Consider the following 17,367-nt stretch of genomic DNA (forward strand, 5'->3'; position numbering starts at 1 on the left):
GTAACCTTCACAGATAATGGGGAGCTGCTAAAGGTTTTGAGGTGTTACATGCTTAGATCTTTTCCATTAGAATGTGGCTTTGGCAGCTGTGTGAAAAAATAGATTGAATAATGATGAGATTTGTTATAAGGCAACCAGTTAGAAGGCTATCAGAATAATCAGGGGACGAAGTCCTGGACTAGGGTGGTAGAGATTGAAGTACAGAGAAGGGAATGGTGCAGGAGAAAACAATTAATGATGACTCTCGCTTTTAAGCCTGCATGACTGGGAGAATGGTGGTACCATCTATAGAAATGGGGAAGTTTGGGAAAGGAAAATATTTTTAGGGAAAGAGTTCAGTTTTGGCTATTTTGTGTTTGAGGTTCTGATATTCAGGTACATATTCAGGGGAATATTTGTAGCAAGCAGAAATAGAGGACTGAAATTTGTGGGATTATCATGAAATTGCCAAGAAAGAGAATATATAGAAAGAAAAAGAGTAGAACAAAGAATTGGGAATAATAAGAGATGATCTTTTTCAAGTGGTGGTAGTGGGCTCTACCTGATTTTATCAGTAAAAGGACTTCCCAGTGTGGAAACTCTTTCCAAAGACACATAGGTGACATTTATATTTTACTGTCTCAGAATGTTGTGAGGACATTGAGACCTTGTCTCTTGTCATAAAAAAAAAATATGTCAGCTCTTCGTGAACCCATAGTTAGCATTCTATCAAGTATGTGATAATACTTCAGGAGAATGGCTAACCCAAGAAAGAGACAGAAGAAATTGTTAGATGAGGAGGAAAATGAAGAAAGATAACAGGGAGGACCAAAAAAAGGAATTTCCAGGAATAGAGGGGGACCACCAGTATGAGATGCTACAGAGAAGTCTAGGATAATGAGGACTGAGGAAAGACCATTGGATTTAACAATTCACAGATCAGTTTGAGGAGAATGGTGGGGCTATAAGCCAGACTACAAGGGGTTTAGGAGTGAATGAATCATGAGAAAGTGGACCCAGTGAATGTCGGTGATTGTTTCTAGGTCTATAGGGTGCAAATAAAGAGCTAGAAAATGATAACTTGATCATATAAGAAACCCAGCTGTATAAATTCTTGAAAGTGTGGTGTAGGAGCCATTATATAGGGAAAAATGAATAAAACAGTCAGAAAAAAAACCAGAAAAACATATACAAGAAGATATAGAGGATAAAAGGAACAGGTAGATACCCAGACAATCAGAATGATGGAATGACTAACAAAGCAAACTCCTAAAGGAAATGGGAAAGTCTGGAATGAATGGAACAATTGAGAGGAGTTAGTACTGCATGGAAAAAGACGCCTTCATCTTTTCTTGGAGGAAAGGATAAATAAAGATGCAGAAGAATTTTGAAATGCAGATGGGGAGATGAAAGAACTCATGACTTTTTCAAACTTCCCAATAAAGTAGTAGGTGTTGTTAAGTAACCCGAGTTTGTAGTAAAACCAATTCACACATTTTTCAGAGTTCCTCACATAGCATTCAGTTAATTAGGAATAGAAGCAGTGAAGGTGTATGATAGAAGAGGAAATACAAGGCTGAGTATAGTAGAGCATGCGCAATGGAAGGATAACATATGTTGGATTCATTTGTGGATAAGCTAACTATGGGGTCAGACTACAAAGGGAAGAAATAGTAGCGAGTCAGGATAACCAGGAGGAGGTGAGAGACTAAGCGTTTTTATTTTGTATTCATATATACTATCTTCCTCAAATAGAATGTAAACTCCTTGAAGACAGGATGAGTTTCATTTTGTCTAACCCAGAATTTGTCACAGAGCCTGGTGATTATTTAGTGCTTAATAAATATTTAATTGATTGCCTCAATATATTACTTCCTGTACTGTCTGATATGAATTATCTGATAGATAAAAGAGAACATTGTATAAGTCAGAGGGCATGTTGCTGTACACTGGTTACTACTGCAGAAAGAAAAGGGTTTTGCTGCCCTAGCATTGTCAACCTAACCCACAGTACAAGAAACTGAATTCCCTTCCAAAATGAAAACAAGGAAGGTAAAAGAGAAATTCATGCCCTGTAGTTATACATGTTCTCATGAGAAGTGATTAGAGATAAGAACATTTTGTCACATGTAATACCAAAACAAATTCTATGTGGTTTCCATTTCTAGTCAATCTTGGCAAAATTCCAATCTAAGTCCTCTATTTGCCTATTTAAATTCCCTGGCAGTTTCATTTTCCTGCCTCAGCTTCTCTACCCATCCAACCCAGCTGGGCAGCATTGCTCTGTGCAGATTTGTGTCAGCAATTGACAGATGGCTCCCCAGGGGTGGAAGGCTTCATAAATGTGCAAAGATCTTTGGGATTTTCCCAAGCAAGAGGTGGCAGGAACCGCAAATATGAGAAAGGCTGATGGCTTGTGGTGGTGCTGATTGTGTAATTAAACTTTCATAGGGTGGAGACTGTGGTGATGGAGTTCAAGTTCGAAACCTCTCCTGTGTGGTCCACAATGCTTCAGCTTCTCCCACTGCCAAACAAGTAGAAAATACATTATGCGGAGAGCTGCTCCCCCAAGACAGTGTCCTACAGCTGCCTTGTTCTGTGCCTTGCCCAGGTAAGCAGTCTCTAAAGCACTGTGTGCTAATTTGCTATTCAATTTTGACTTTGACAATAGCTATGGAAAGGCCTTAACTTTTGAAATTTAAAGTTCATGGTTGTTTTAAACTTGTCTTTAATATATATCTATACATATACACATAAATGTATACACACAAATATATACATTTTCAGATATATACATATACACAGATACAAACACATGTAAATAGATATATATGTAAGAGTGGGTTGAAATCACTTTAAGCCACTGATCCCTGATATACTTATCCAGTGAGAACATAACTTGATGGTTTCCTATTGTGAATAAAGCCTGAAAATTGCTCTAGGTATGGCAGGAAGTCTGTTCTGATTAGTTGGAGGTCTTGACCACACCCTCTGAGACCTTACTAAAACCTTCTAAAAAGTTGGAATGGGGCTTCCAGTAAGGAGTGAGTCATGAGAGAGTGAACCAGCCAAACCCCTGAGGAAGAATCACTGAAAAGGTGGGGATGAACTCAACTCATCAGAAGAGTTGAGAGAGTAGCTCTAGAGCATGCATTACATAGATATTGGAACTTTTTTTTATGCTGAGAGATGGTGGCAGAGAGGGGAAGTGTAGAAGTGTTAGTGAGGAACAAAGAATATCTTGGTAACTCTGGCTAACTCTATATTTAGTAATATAAGAAGCAGAAATTTTAGTGTGGGTAAGGTATACTTCCTACTATTGGTTTACATCCAGTAGTACTATAAAACAATTATTTGGACTAAATGATATTCCCTATTAGTAAACTTCTCATTCCTTTCCAATTGTTTTTTTATTTTGTTGTCCTTGTTGTTATTGTTATTGTTACTGTTGTAGATAGGCAGGTGCAACAGTGTAGAGTGTTGCATTTGGAGTCAGGAAGACCTGAATTCAAATGTGACCTCAGAAACTTAATAGTCACTTTGATTCTGTTTCCTCAACAATAAAATAGGGGTAATAATAGCATCTATCCCACAGGGTTGTGAGTATTGAATGTGTTAATATTTTTAAAGCACTTAGTACAGGACCTGGCATGTAGTAGGTGCTATATAAATGCTTATTCCCTTTCCCCTTATTATATTGCTATTGTAGACCTTTAAAAATTAAATTACCTACAAAGATCTTGAATCTTTGGTTACTACTACTACCATGTTTCCCCGATAATAAGACACTGTCTTATTAAATTTTTTGGACAGAAAAACACCAGAGGGCTTATTTTCAGGGGAGGGCTTATTTTAATGAACATTGACAGCAATTTTAATAAACAGGTAAATGTGAACAAAAAAATGTAGCTTTATTCAATAATGAATTCAATAAAGAACAGGATGACGCGTTCACTGCTGCACCTCTGATTGGATGCAGCTCGGAGCGTGGCGTGCGTTTCACGGGGGGGGGGGGGACGGTGCATACAGAGGGTACCGTAATGTAGCGTGTAGCACAGGGGATCACCTTCACTACAGTAGAAATCTCAATAGAGCTTATTTTTGGGGGAGGGCTTATTTTAGAGGAATCTTACACAGTAAGGGGAGGGCTTATTTTCGGGATAGGTCTTATTATCGGGGAAACATGGTACTACTAGAAAAAAAATCTTCATTCTACCCACTTGTCCAGCCCCTTTGTCTACATAAATGGTTTGTTCTGTTATTCATAATCCCCTACATTCTGGTTCCAACCTTCTTCAACAACCTACTGTTCTTCACATATTTTAGGTTCCAAGGAAGCTGTAATCCTCACCTGTCCTTTATTCTCATGCTGCCTTCTCCTGTTTCCTTGACTTTTGTTTTTTTTTTTTATTTTTTTAAAGCAATCGGGGTTAAGTAACTGCATGGCCAGTTATTTCTGGGTGTGGTGCTAATTATCTGAGCCCAGATTCGATCCACAAGTCATCCCGACAGTGGAGCCGGTGCTCTTATTCGCTGTGCTTTCTGGCCGCCCCTTTCCTTGACTTTCTTCATTATTCTTCCCACCTTTTCCTAGAATGGACATCCTCCTTCCCCTCACATTTCTATCTGTTGATGTATTTCCCTAATGTCAACTCTTTTGGTTCAGGTGTTACCTTCTCCATGAAATGTTGAAGTTCAAAACCTCTCCTAGGTGTTCTACAACTAAACTTCTTTGTGATTCAAGACTTTCAGCAAAGAAATCTCTCCCTTTGTGAAGCCTTTAAGTTTTTGTTTTGTTTCGTTTCGGGTTTTGCTAGAAAAGTTTTCTCCCTCTTCTAATTTTTCATGGTATTTCACCTTGACATCTCCATTGAAATTATAAAATCACAGAATCTCAAAACAGAAAGAGGCTTGAAAGATCTTCTAGCCCAGCCTATATCTGAAGCATAAATCACTTGTGCAGCATCTCCATTAAGAGATCAATCTATGAAGGTCCATGCACCTCTCAATACTAGTTTGTCTATGTGTTCACCATTTACCAATGCATTTTAACTTACAGTAACATTTTTTGCAATTATATATCTCAGCCCAACTTCCTTCCCATCCTTCCTAGCAGGGCCAGCCTGATTTGAAATCTCTTGCAAACTGGTTGTTATCTTTTCTTAGATGCACAGAACCTCGAAGGATTTCACAAGTAATTTAATCTAACTCTATATCTAAGTTAGGGATACACATCCCCAAAAGAACATTCCAAAGAAAGATCATATAGCCTTTACCTGAAGATCTCTGATATCTGTGAATTTAATGCCTCTTGAGATAATCCCTTCCATTATTTGACTAGCGCTAATTGTTAGGATGTTTTTCCTTATCTCAGTCACAATAGAATCTGTATCTGGAGCTTCTTACTATCATTCCTAATTCCGTACTTATAAGCAAAGTACAATAAATCTATTTCTTTTTCCTTCAAATAGTTAAATATCTGTTTTATCTACCCAGTTCATTCAAACAAATGTATAAAATAACTTTGAGTCCTCTCATCATCATGGTTGCCCACTTTTAAACCCTTTTATATGGTTAAAATACTTCATAAAATATGATATTGAAAATTTTATACTATTCTATATGTGGTCTGACCAATACATAATTCTATGGCAACATACCTTCCTCTTTCTTAACCCTATGCAGCCACAAACTAAATCTTTTTTAGGCTGCCATATCATACAGGTGTCTAATATGAAACATCCCTGTCTACTAAAGATGTATTCACAGAATCAACTGTCTAGGGACTGTCCTTTTATCATTTACAGGTACAATTAATTTTTTACCCAAGTGTGAAAAATATCCCTATTTAAATTTATTATATTTGTTTAGGTCCATCATGGTAGCCTGTTGGAAAATTCTGAAAAAATATAATTCTGTAGCCAATGTATAATTTGTCTTTTCTAGTTTTGTGTCATGCCCATAGTTGTTATTTTTATCATCTGTGACTTTAAAATATTTAACAGAAGAGATCTGAAGATGGATTCCCCAGGGATACTTCACAAGAGCTTTACTTCTAGGTTGAAATCAATCCATTGACTGTCACTCTTTTAAGTCAGTCTTTCAACCAGTTCTAGATCCAATGCCAGTCATTAAGATCTACTTAAGTGCACAACCTCCTAGCTGATATCCCTTCATCTTGGTCATTGAGAAAATTTCTCAAATGCTTTGCCAAAACAAGGAATGCCTTGTTTATTTCACACCCCTGCCCAGCCTCCTCTGATTTGTCAGTAAAGAAATACTTGAAGGAAATCAAGTTAATCTTTTTCCTAATCAACTCATCTCAACTGTTCCATTACTTCTACTTATATTTTTCATTTTACCTTGTGTCATAGTTGTTTGCTTGTTTTTTACATATCTTACACACCCTTCAAATTAAATAGGAACAATTTTTAGGATAGAGTTTATGTTCTATTTCCTTTTAGTAACATTAACAGAAAGGACAGTGTTTTGCAAATGCTAGGCCTTTGATGGGCAGGGAAGGAAGGAAGGAAGGAAGGAAGGAAGGAAGGAAGGAAGGAAGGAAGGAAGGAAGGAAGGAAGGAAGGAAAGATTTACTAAGTGACTACCATGTTTACCCTGAGAAGTAGGTGTTATTATTAACCCCATTTGATATCTCAGGACACTGAATCAAACATATGTTAAGTGACTTGCCCAGGATCATAAAGCTAGTAAGTGTCTGAAGCTGAATTTATTAATTATACATCTAGAATGTGCTAAGCACTGATGATATAAAGAAAAGTCAAAAAATGGTCTCTGTCCTTGAGGAGTTCACCATCTAATAGGAAGAAACATGCAAGCAACTATGTATAGAAAAGATATAGATGGGGTGAATTGAAGAGTGCACTTGACAGTAAGAGATAAGTTAGGAAGATGGGAAGGTTTTAGGGAAAAGATCAGTTCAGTTTTGAACATGTTGAGTTTAAGATGTCTACTCTACATTATTTTAAGATGCAAGTCAAGAGGTTAGGAGTGAGTTTAGGTATGAGCAAATAGATCAGATAATAATCTCCATAGAAAAGATAGTTGGATTCATGGGAGGTGATAAGATCACCAGACAAAATCATTTGGAAGGAAAAGAGAAGAAGAGAGGACAGGGAAGAGGGGAGGAGAATAGATTTTTTGTCTCATTCTACAGAGGTCAAAAGTATAAGGAGTGAGAAAAAGCCATTAAAGTTACTAAATTTGGAGAGGGCAATTTCAGTTAAATAATGAGGATGGAAATCTCAGGAAGTTGAGAAAAGAGTGTGAGCTAAAGAAGTGGAGACATCTACTGTTGATGGCCTTCTTGATGAGTTGAACCACAAAAGGAAGGAAAGATATGCAAATTAGTGGAAATGGATGACTCAAATAATAGTTTTTTGAAGATGAAAGATATATAGACATCTTTGTAGGAAGGAGAAAGGCACACACTAAAATGTCATGGGGGTAATTGAAGGGCCAATCTGCTTGAGAAGACCGAATGGAATAGGATCAATTGATCATATAGATGGATTTACTTTTGCAAGAAGGGATACTTGTGTGTGTGTGTGTGTGTGTGTGTGTGTGTGTGTGTGTGAAAGAGAGAAAGAGAGAGAGAGAGAGAGAGAGAGAGAGAGTAGAAGGCAGAGATAATGGTGGAAGGTGGCATGGACAGGACATTGTTCTTAGAAGCAATAAAAACTGGGGTCAAAACTCACCCCAGATACTTCCATGTTATGTGGTCCAGGACTAATGACTGAACTTCTCTAGCTCCTCATCTCTACAATGTACATATAAATAGCACCTACTTCAAATAGTAGTTGTGGGGATCAAATAAGAATATATAAAATAATTTACAAAATGTAAAATGATATATAACTATTATTATAATTTTAAAGTTATATTTATAATTTATGAATAATCAAAATCATTAATAAATACCAAATTCATATTGCTAAATTGAATTATATTACAGATATACTCTATGTAATTGATTTTCATTTGGATTGTGACACTCTAGATTTTTATCAAAATATAATTAGTATTCAACCACAGACTTATTATGGTCTCTTTAAATTAATAAATTAATTACATGAGATACAAAGAACTTAAAATCATACATTCCATAACAAGTTGGGTTCTAATCCATTAAATATTTTTGTATATCTATTTACATTGTTTGTTTTTATTTCCTACATTACCAGTATGACCAAAGACATCTTCCCAGAGATTATCAAATATCTTTTCCCTACAAATAAGAACTTCTGTGTCTGTACCTTCCCATGAGTACTAAAAGCAGATTTTTTTTTCTTCTTAGAGATAGCTAGATTGCCTACTATATAGAATACTAGGTCTTTATTCAAGAAGATCTGAATTAAATCCAGCCTCTGGATTTATTTGCTACCTGTGTGATCCTGGGCAAGTCACTTAAACTCTTTTGCCTCAGCTTCCACATCTGTAAAATGGGGACAATAATAGTAATTACCTCCCAGGGTTATTGTGAGGAACAAATGAGGTAAAAGATGGTAAATTACTTAGCACACTGTCTGGCATAAAGTAGGTGAGAGACAGACAGACAGACAGATGTATATATGTATATTATACATATACATATATAGTATATATATGTGAGTGTATGCACATACATATATACACATGTATACTATTATTATTATTATTCACAAGCAAAGCCATCATTAACAATACTACTACCCACAGAAAACTGATGTTGCAAATTACAAGGTCAAAAACAATATAAGATATACTTAAAACAATTCAGTCATTGGTGAGAGTAGAGCCTGTGACACAGGGCTTGTGATGGAGACAATAGGACACTGGGTGACCACTGATATAGAGACCACTTCTCAGAGAGAGCCTGGAAGAACTGAACCAATGAGTAGCTCAATCACCAATGTAGCAACTTTTAAGTTCACTCTTCATGCTAACTAGGTACTAACCTCAGTCATTCTTCATTGCTGAAGTGGTGATTGTATTGTCACTACACAAAAACAATGAATTTTAAAATTACATCATCTTTTCAAAATCATTCATTTGTGGAGCTTTCAAATTTTGGTGCCTTGGGGCATAGCAGAGCTTTGCCCTAGTTGGAGGATTTCTTGGCAATTCTAACCTCTTCACCTGTGCTCTTCATCTAACCCCGCTACTGTCTTTTCTGGGACTTTGTTTCATCAATCATCTATTCTTCCTCATGCATATTCATTCTCTCTTCTGCAGGCTCCTTCCTCTTAGCCTAAAATAAGATCACATCTCTACATTATCTATTGAATAAAAAACAAATGCCTTAACCTGATATTCATGGCCCTAGAACAACCCACATTTCCAGACATATTTCATATTACAATTCACACACTGCTTCAGCAAAACTTTATAGAACTTCTTTAACAGTGGCTACCATTTTCCTGTATTTCTGTCATTCCTTGGGCCTAAAACATTCTGATCTCTTATATCTGCCTTTTGAAATTCTATTTATTCTTCACACCCAATTTAAATATTATAAACTCTTCATGCCTTAGCTCATCCTCTCCCCTAAGTCAGGAATATTCTCTCTTTCCTTAGAATTTTAATAACTCTTTCTATTTCTCTTATGGATCTATCATGTCTGTTTCATTTCACAACCATTTGTATATTTTTTCTTAGCCCTGTATATTATTGACCTAGTGAGCTCAAAGTCCTGTTTTATTCAATTTTGCCTGTCTCTTAGCATCCAGCACAGTGTTATACATATAGTAGGTGCTTAATGTATTTTTTTAATTGTAGGTGATTGTCACTTGACGGACTGGTCAGAGTGGAGTACTTGTGAATTAACATGTATTGATGGCAGAAGTTTTGAAACTATGGGTCGTCAATCTCGTTCAAGAACATTTGTAATTCAGTCATTTGAAAACCAAGATAACTGTCCTGAACAGGTGTTAGAAACCCGCCCTTGCACAGGTATTATTGCCACTTTTATTCATTCTTATTTTCAGCAATTCTGGCATCACTATGCAATGTTCTTCACAATAAAAAGGAAGTGTGTGATGTAACAATGATCACCTTTTTTACTTTTAGGTGGAAAATGCTATCACTACATATGGAAAACCAGTCTTTGGAGAAACAATGAGCGTACGGTTTGGTGCCAACGCTCAGATGGTATTAACGTCACAGGTATTTCTTCCTAGGATTAGTATAGGCACTTTGGAAATTTCTCCAAATATTGCCTTGGCTTTTCCCTGGGAGAGAGGGAAGTTCTTAAGTGAAAAGAAGTTTAAATAGCATTATTATAGCTTATTGCTATAATAAAAGCATTTTGGATGCTGTTAGAATAGCTTTCTTTGGTGATGCACCTGCATTTCTATTTGGCAAATCCTAATTAGGCCTTTGCACAAGCCAAATATAAAAATGTACTATTTGGGGGAAATAATTCATTATAACTGAATCTCCAAAACCTTATTTTCAATTAGTTACAAGGAGAAAAAAAAAACTAAAACAAAGAGAGCATCAATTCCTCCTATTATTTTCCTTAGCTTAAAAATAGGGCATCACTGAATAAAAACATTAGAAAGAACAAATTCCTAGCTCTTGGCTAATATGTGTTCATTTGTATTTGAAGTCATAGGATTTAGAGATGAATGAAGAGAATACTACATCTAATTCCCCACCTTCTACAAAAGAGGAAACTGAGACCCAAAGGGTTTTAAGTAATTTGTCCAAAGCTACCTAGATCGTAAATAGTGGAGCTGCGAATTGAACCTGAATGGGGCGGCCAGGTGGTGCAGTAAGAGCGCTGGCCCAGAGTCGGGAGACCTGGGATCAGTTCTGGCCTCAGATACTTAACACCCACACAAAATAACTGGCTATGTAACCTTGAGCAAGTTACTTAATCCCAGTTGGGATAATAATTTAAAAAAAAGTTGAACCTGAGTTCTGTGATTCCAAACAAAGGACCCTGCCTCTGACACATATATGGCACTTATAAATGTGTAGTGATGATCATTTGTTTGAAAAAGGAGTGAATGAATTACTTTCTTGGAAACTGAGGGAGAAAAAATAGAAACATGGGTCAGTTTTCATTAACCAGAAGACTCAAATGTACAGTCTCAGCCTTGGTTGCATACAGTGATTCTGTGTAAAAAAAAAAAAATAACAGAGAATTCAGGGATACCAAGGTCACCACAAATACACAAAGAGACAAACCTCCCTACTTTTTACCTGGTTGGTCGATGACTACAACCAAATGATAATTCTGGCAGTAAAAATGCTACAGGAAGTATGCCTCCATAAATTATCACTTTTATTAGGTAGGAAGGATCAGTCTGGTACAGTGGAAAGTGTTTAGGATTTGGGTCTAAAGGACCTGGGTTTGAATCTGGGTTTGAAAAGCTGCTTTCTACCTGCATAATATAGAACCAGTTATTTAACCTTGGATGGGTTTGCAACCTTCGAGGCAGCTAGGTGGTACAGTGGATAAGAGGACTTGAAGTCAAGAAGACCTGAGTTCAAATCTAGACTCAAACACTAGCTATGTGACTATGAGAGGCAAATAACTTAGCCTCTGTCTGCCATAGTTCCTTCAACTGTAAAATGAGGAAAATAGGAGCACCTAACTCCCAGGGTTATCTTAAGAGGAAAGAAATGAGATTATATTTGCATAATACTTAGGACAATGCATGGCACCATAGTAATTGCTTAATAAATACTAATCCCATTCTCCTTCCTCCTTTCCTTTCCCAACATTGAAATCTGAAATTCTATGATCTTATGACTGTACTATATTTAAATAAAAAGTTATATATTTAGTTAATGTATACTTACATACTGTATTTAATTAAAAAGAGCTGAAGGACTTTATAGTTTGCTCAGACCCCATGGAGTCAGGGCCAAATAATTTAAAATGTCCAGGGATTCAACCCAATTTTTAATGAAATATTTAATTTTAATGGTCTTACATATAATCAAATTCTGGTAATAATTTCTATAACTTTACTTACTGCATCAGATTAGTGCCTGGTTAGAGTGATATATTTTAAAGAAGATATTACAATACAGGTAGATTGAATGAAAAATGGACAGGTATTCCTGACCCTGTAGCTAAATGAGATTTTCTCCAGTCTTCTACTAATAGTGTGGTAGATAGATTTTACCTTAAATCATGTCTGCGAGGGAGAATTGCTCTGGCTATTAATTGGTTTTCAACTATATGTCATTTTAACTACACTGTAAACATATTTAAAAAAACACAATTCCCAAATAACCTACTTTGAGTTACAAGTCATGGCTTTACCCCTGCCTTTTGCAGACATATTTGATAAGCATATCCTCCCTGAAATATCTTGGATAGTCTTCTTAAAAGAGGGAAGAGAATGGGGAGCTATTTGAATGCCTCCTGTTACAGAAATCCCCAAATGATGTCAAGGTTTCCTTTCTAGGGGGCTGCTCTGTTCAGTCACAACCTGCCTCAGTAAGACAATGTAATCCAGTCTGCAGAAAACCTTTCTCCTACTGTACACAGGTAAGTGAGAATTTGCAACCTTAAAAAAAAAAAGAAAAAAAAGAAGCCTAATTCTTTCAAATCGAAGCTGTCTGATAATCTTCTCCAGTCTGATAGAGTGTTAGCAGGAGTCGTGTGGGCATGATACCATCTAGCGGAGTATGCAGGAGCAAGCCCAGCTGCAAAGGAATTTTTTCTATTAGAGTACAGACTAGAGCATTTTTCTATCAATGTGCCCATCCCACAACTTGCCTTCCAGGTTTATAATTTATAGTAAGTCTAATTAGTAATTAAGGGACCTTAATTGTTTCATCACTCCTAATTTTAGACCACAACTACATCTGATCTATTTATATTGAAAGATAGTATAAATATATAGGTTCATAACTTCGTAAAGTCATTAGCTGGAATTGATTACATTGATAGCATGAGGAAATTTTTCATTCATTCTTGGTTTCAGTGGAGAATGTAAATCTTTGAAGCAGGATTTTTTCCCCTCAGGGCTTACAGCAAAATGTGTAATAAACTCCATTCAATTGCAGTTCTAGTATGTTCTAGCAACTGGTCTATCTAATGAAAAAAGGTTTTGAATTGTGTTGTACCTTATAAAAGAAATGTGTTTCTTAAAATGATTTGCTAAAAAAAATGCAAGAGATCAATAGTATTTTATAGTCCTTCTTTTCCAACGGGGATTAGACTTGGGACAGATTCCAGTGACCAGAGTTGAACCTCTATGCACCAAAGCTTCAAGAAAGTGGTATCAGTGTTTTCAAAGTCATATTTTTTTTTTGGAGGGGAAATGACTGCCCTCTTCCAGCACTGGAGTTGCCCTGTCCTTTAATAAAACATAAGAGAATATGAGACTTATCAATTAAAATTTTTCCCTAGCCTCAGGCATGTTTGACTGCATATCTTCCATACCCATGCTCCATAATTCTACTTTTCCTTGAGACTGACAAGAGATATATCTTGGAAGGATGGATTTAATTAGCTGAGCTGCTACCACTTTTCCTAATTAAGTCTCTTTATTGAATGTCCTATGATATCCTAAATTAAAACTGTGAAATATCATCACAAGAGTTAGTCTATATTCTATACTAATTACCTGGGAGAAAATTGCTGATTACACAGTACCAACATATTTTCCTTGAGATTTTTAATGTTCTTTTTTTTTTTCCTGAAAGCTAGGTTCACTTGACACATCCCTGTTTGTTTTGCATGCTTGTTGAATCCCCAAATATCTGTATAATAATTGATTGTCGAAATGGGATGATTTGATGTAGAATTATTTGAATAATTAGTCACTCTATTGTAAATCTCATTCAGAATATACAAAGTACTGTTTCCAGTCTTTGTTTTCTTCAATCCACTCTCAACTCAACTCAAAAGAATCTTTCTGAGGCTTAGCGATAACTGTTTTTCCTCTACTCAAAATCCTTCAGTGGCTCCCTGTTGTCTTTAGGCTAAAGTACAAACTTCTCAACCTATAATAAAGGCTCACTAAAATCTGACTCCAATCTTCCATTTCAGGCTTAATTTGCTATCTAAAAGCTATCTACCCTCATTGCCTCCACCTCTTCACATTCCACTCACTTCTCACTACCTTGATATCCTGCTTTCATTCCCTACCATTCAACTGAAACTGTTCTCTCCAAAGTTAACAGTGACTATAATTATGACTTTTACTTTCTTAGTTCTCAACTTCCATGAAATCTCTGCAGCATTTGATAACATTGACCACGACTTTTTCCTAAATTTATATAGCATAGAAATAAATATCCTCTCCTACTTCTGCAGCTGGTCTGATTTTTCCTTCCCATTTTCCTTTGCTAGTTGTAGGTGTTGATTCTATTTCACATCTCTCCCATCCATTCTCTTTTCTCCATTCATATATCAATCTCTAATTAATATGCTTATAATTGTCCTCCTACTTCCCAGTCTCTCTACTCTAAACTATCTTCCACACACAAATACGTGTGCCCAAAGCCTAGATCTTCTCATATTACTTTCTTATGCAAATCTCAATGGCTCCCTATTACCATTGAGATATATACTCTTCTCTGTCATTTAAAGGCCTTCACAATTTGACTTAAGCCTATTTTTCTAGAGAAATTTGGCATTACTGCTCCTTATACCTTCTGTGTTACAGCTAAATTAGATTGGTATCAGTTTCCGTTCCATCTCTCATCTCCACACCTTTGCCCAACTTGTGTCCTCTGTGCCTTCAATGCTTTTCCTCCTCATGTCTATCTCTTGGAATCCCCAGTTTTCTTCAAAACTCAGCTCATGTGCCACTTCTTAAAAATAGTTTTTTTTTCTCTGTCTCCCAACTCAATTGTTTGTAGTTTCCCCACTGAAATTGCTTTATATCTTCTTTCCCATGTACGTACTGTTTTTGCCCTAATAGAAAGTAAACTCCTTGAGATAGGAACTGAATTTTCCCCCATATTTGTATCTCTAGCACATATATTACATAATGGTTTCTTACAAAATGCCTATGGATACGACAAATAACTATTTGAAGTTATGTTTCCAAAGGTGGGAACCCTCACCTAGTCAGAGTGGCGTTCTTGAAGGTGGTCTATGCACAGCATCTCCTTGCATGTAGAATGAATCATGAGCACAGAATTGGTGAGGAGTCAAGATAGAGGAGTTTGGATGGGTATTGGGAGCATTTATACTGAAAACAGGGCAAGATATTGACTTCAAGTCACAGTGAGGAGGATTTGGGTTAGACATTAAAAAGAGTGCCCTGGGATGGTTGTAAACCTCCCAGGAAACAAAGGGAGATGGACTGCCAAGCTTCATAATTCTTTGATTCCATTTCCAACTGCCTTGGTCAGGGGTGTGAATTTGGAAAGCCATTTCTTTCTTTATCCCCTCATTTCATGGGATTGCTAAGTATACTCACTCCTTGCCAACACAGTGTGTGTTAGGCAGTCAGCACCATTTAGGGGTGTTGACTGTTCAGTGTGGTGTTGGGCACTCTGGGCACAGAGGAGATGGGATGTCTGAAAGGAGTTTATAAGTTAAAGGAAACTCAGTACATACTCATGAGGAAAAAAGGCCATGGAGACCTTGCAAAGGAGACAGGCTACAACTGTGTTCAACTTTTCTTATCTATATAAGTGCTGCTGGGATGCTGGAGTGAATAAATGGCACTATCAGAGGCAGCAGGGATTAATCCCCAAAGGCTCCTGTGGACCCAGGAGCTGAATGAATGTTTACAAAGACTTTCTGCATGTTAGGAAAAGAAATAATGTTAATGCCTTACATTTATAGTGAACTGTGAAATCCTGACTGTTTATTGTAGAGGTTGACTTTGGCATTTGAAAAAAAAAATGAGCTTATTTATCTGATTTTAGCCTTCTTGGCAAAACAGGTGCTTAAACTCTCAATTTGCCAGAGCAAGTAGTTCAGATCTTAAGTGATTTCTATAGTTAATTTATTATGGTTTCAGCTATACAACTGGTTATGTAATCTTAATTATGTTTATGATGTAGGGTGGAGTCTGTGGCTGTGAGAAGGGCTATACTGAGATAATGAGATCAGATGGTTTCTTGGATTACTGCGTTAAAATACCAGGCTCAGAGGATAAAAAAGCAGATGTTAAAAATATTGCATCAAAGAACAAACCTGTGAACTCCAAAATACATGATATTTTCAAAGGATGGTCCCTTCAACCTCTTGACCCAGGTAAGTCTGAATTATTGACTAAAAAAGGAAATATTTTCCCCTCATTCAAGTAAATCTTGTGACTGTTATCTTTGATGTGTCTGATTCATGACACGGACACGTGAACGGAAAAGGTAACTAAGGTTTGCCCACATTGTACTTCAGTTCAAGGAACAGAGTACTTGGCTATATTAAGGAAAAGCACTATGGTAGGAGTAGGTTAAAAATAGGGAGATGTATTTGGACAATTTAATAATGAGGGAAAGCATAATAATGGTTAGAACTGCCCAGCAATAGAAAAGACTTTCTTGTGAAACTGGGAGCTTCCCCTCACTGGAAGTGTTCAAGTGCAAGCTGGATGTCCATTTGTTAAGCCTGGATGGGGTGCAAAGGGTAGACTGTATAACTTCTAACATACCTTCTAAATCTTTCTTTTATGACTCAAAATAGAAGGGAAGAGCCTGAACTAGGAATCTGGGGGTCTGTGGCAAGTACCACAGACCATGCATGAGTCCCTCAATGGAAACAAATGGAAAATAGTATCTCCTAAAAGGAGACATAGTGAACCTGAAATATTGATAAAAGTCTGTGGTTGAAGGGATTGTCATGCCCAGGTGCAAAAACTCACACCATCCATTATTGAGTAGCATACTATTTTAATGAATTATTTTTTGCCAAATAGGTACCATGTTCCTATTGAAGTTCTTGTTTCTAATGAAATACTACAGTTGTCAGCACCCTCTAAATTAAATCATATGGAAAAGAGTCCCAGTTCTATCCTAATTATGGTTCTATGGAAGGGAAAGGGAAAGGAATACAAAGGGGAGAAACTGAAGGAAAGCCAATAACTGCATCATGCTCTCCAGTTCCATTTAGTTGAGGCTTGCTATATTCTCAGCACTATATGAGTTGCCTTGATAGTGTTTTAAAGAAGAATAAAACGTACTCCTTACCTTAAAAAATCACTTTCTAATGTTATTTTTTTTGCTTCTTTTCTACTAGGTTGTCCTCTGCTTCTATGTGTTTGCATTTCCAATCCATTCTTTTCTCTTTCATGCTTTTCTCTTTAGTGAAGCTTGCGTGTAAAATCACTTTCAAACTAATTAGAAGGGAAATGCTTAAAGACATGAATCAGCTTTCATGAGGAAAGAACCTTGTCTTCCAATTCATTTTCACTCAGTGTTTTTATTACATAATGGAAAGAAAAATGGCTTTCAAGTTAGAGA

At 36.6% G+C, this 17,367-nt stretch overlaps 1 protein-coding gene across 1 annotated transcript in view; it reads left to right on the forward strand.

Moving 5' to 3' along the window:
• The window catches only part of THSD7B (thrombospondin type 1 domain containing 7B), a 1,193,076-nt gene that overhangs the window by 1,162,277 nt on the left and 13,432 nt on the right, over nucleotides 1-17,367 (forward strand). Inside the window, exons 22-26 of the mRNA XM_069067855.1 lie at nucleotides 2,431-2,590; nucleotides 9,757-9,930; nucleotides 10,048-10,143; nucleotides 12,405-12,487; nucleotides 15,970-16,162. Coding sequence (XP_068923956.1) covers nucleotides 2,431-2,590; nucleotides 9,757-9,930; nucleotides 10,048-10,143; nucleotides 12,405-12,487; nucleotides 15,970-16,162 — 706 coding nt within the window. The remainder of the gene's footprint in view (nucleotides 1-2,430; nucleotides 2,591-9,756; nucleotides 9,931-10,047; nucleotides 10,144-12,404; nucleotides 12,488-15,969; nucleotides 16,163-17,367) is intronic.

This window comes from Petaurus breviceps, unplaced genomic scaffold (genome assembly GCF_028583685.1).
Source record: "Petaurus breviceps papuanus isolate PSGF00001 unplaced genomic scaffold, PetGlider_PUasm1.0 90752, whole genome shotgun sequence".
Lineage (NCBI taxonomy): Eukaryota > Metazoa > Chordata > Mammalia > Diprotodontia > Petauridae > Petaurus > Petaurus breviceps.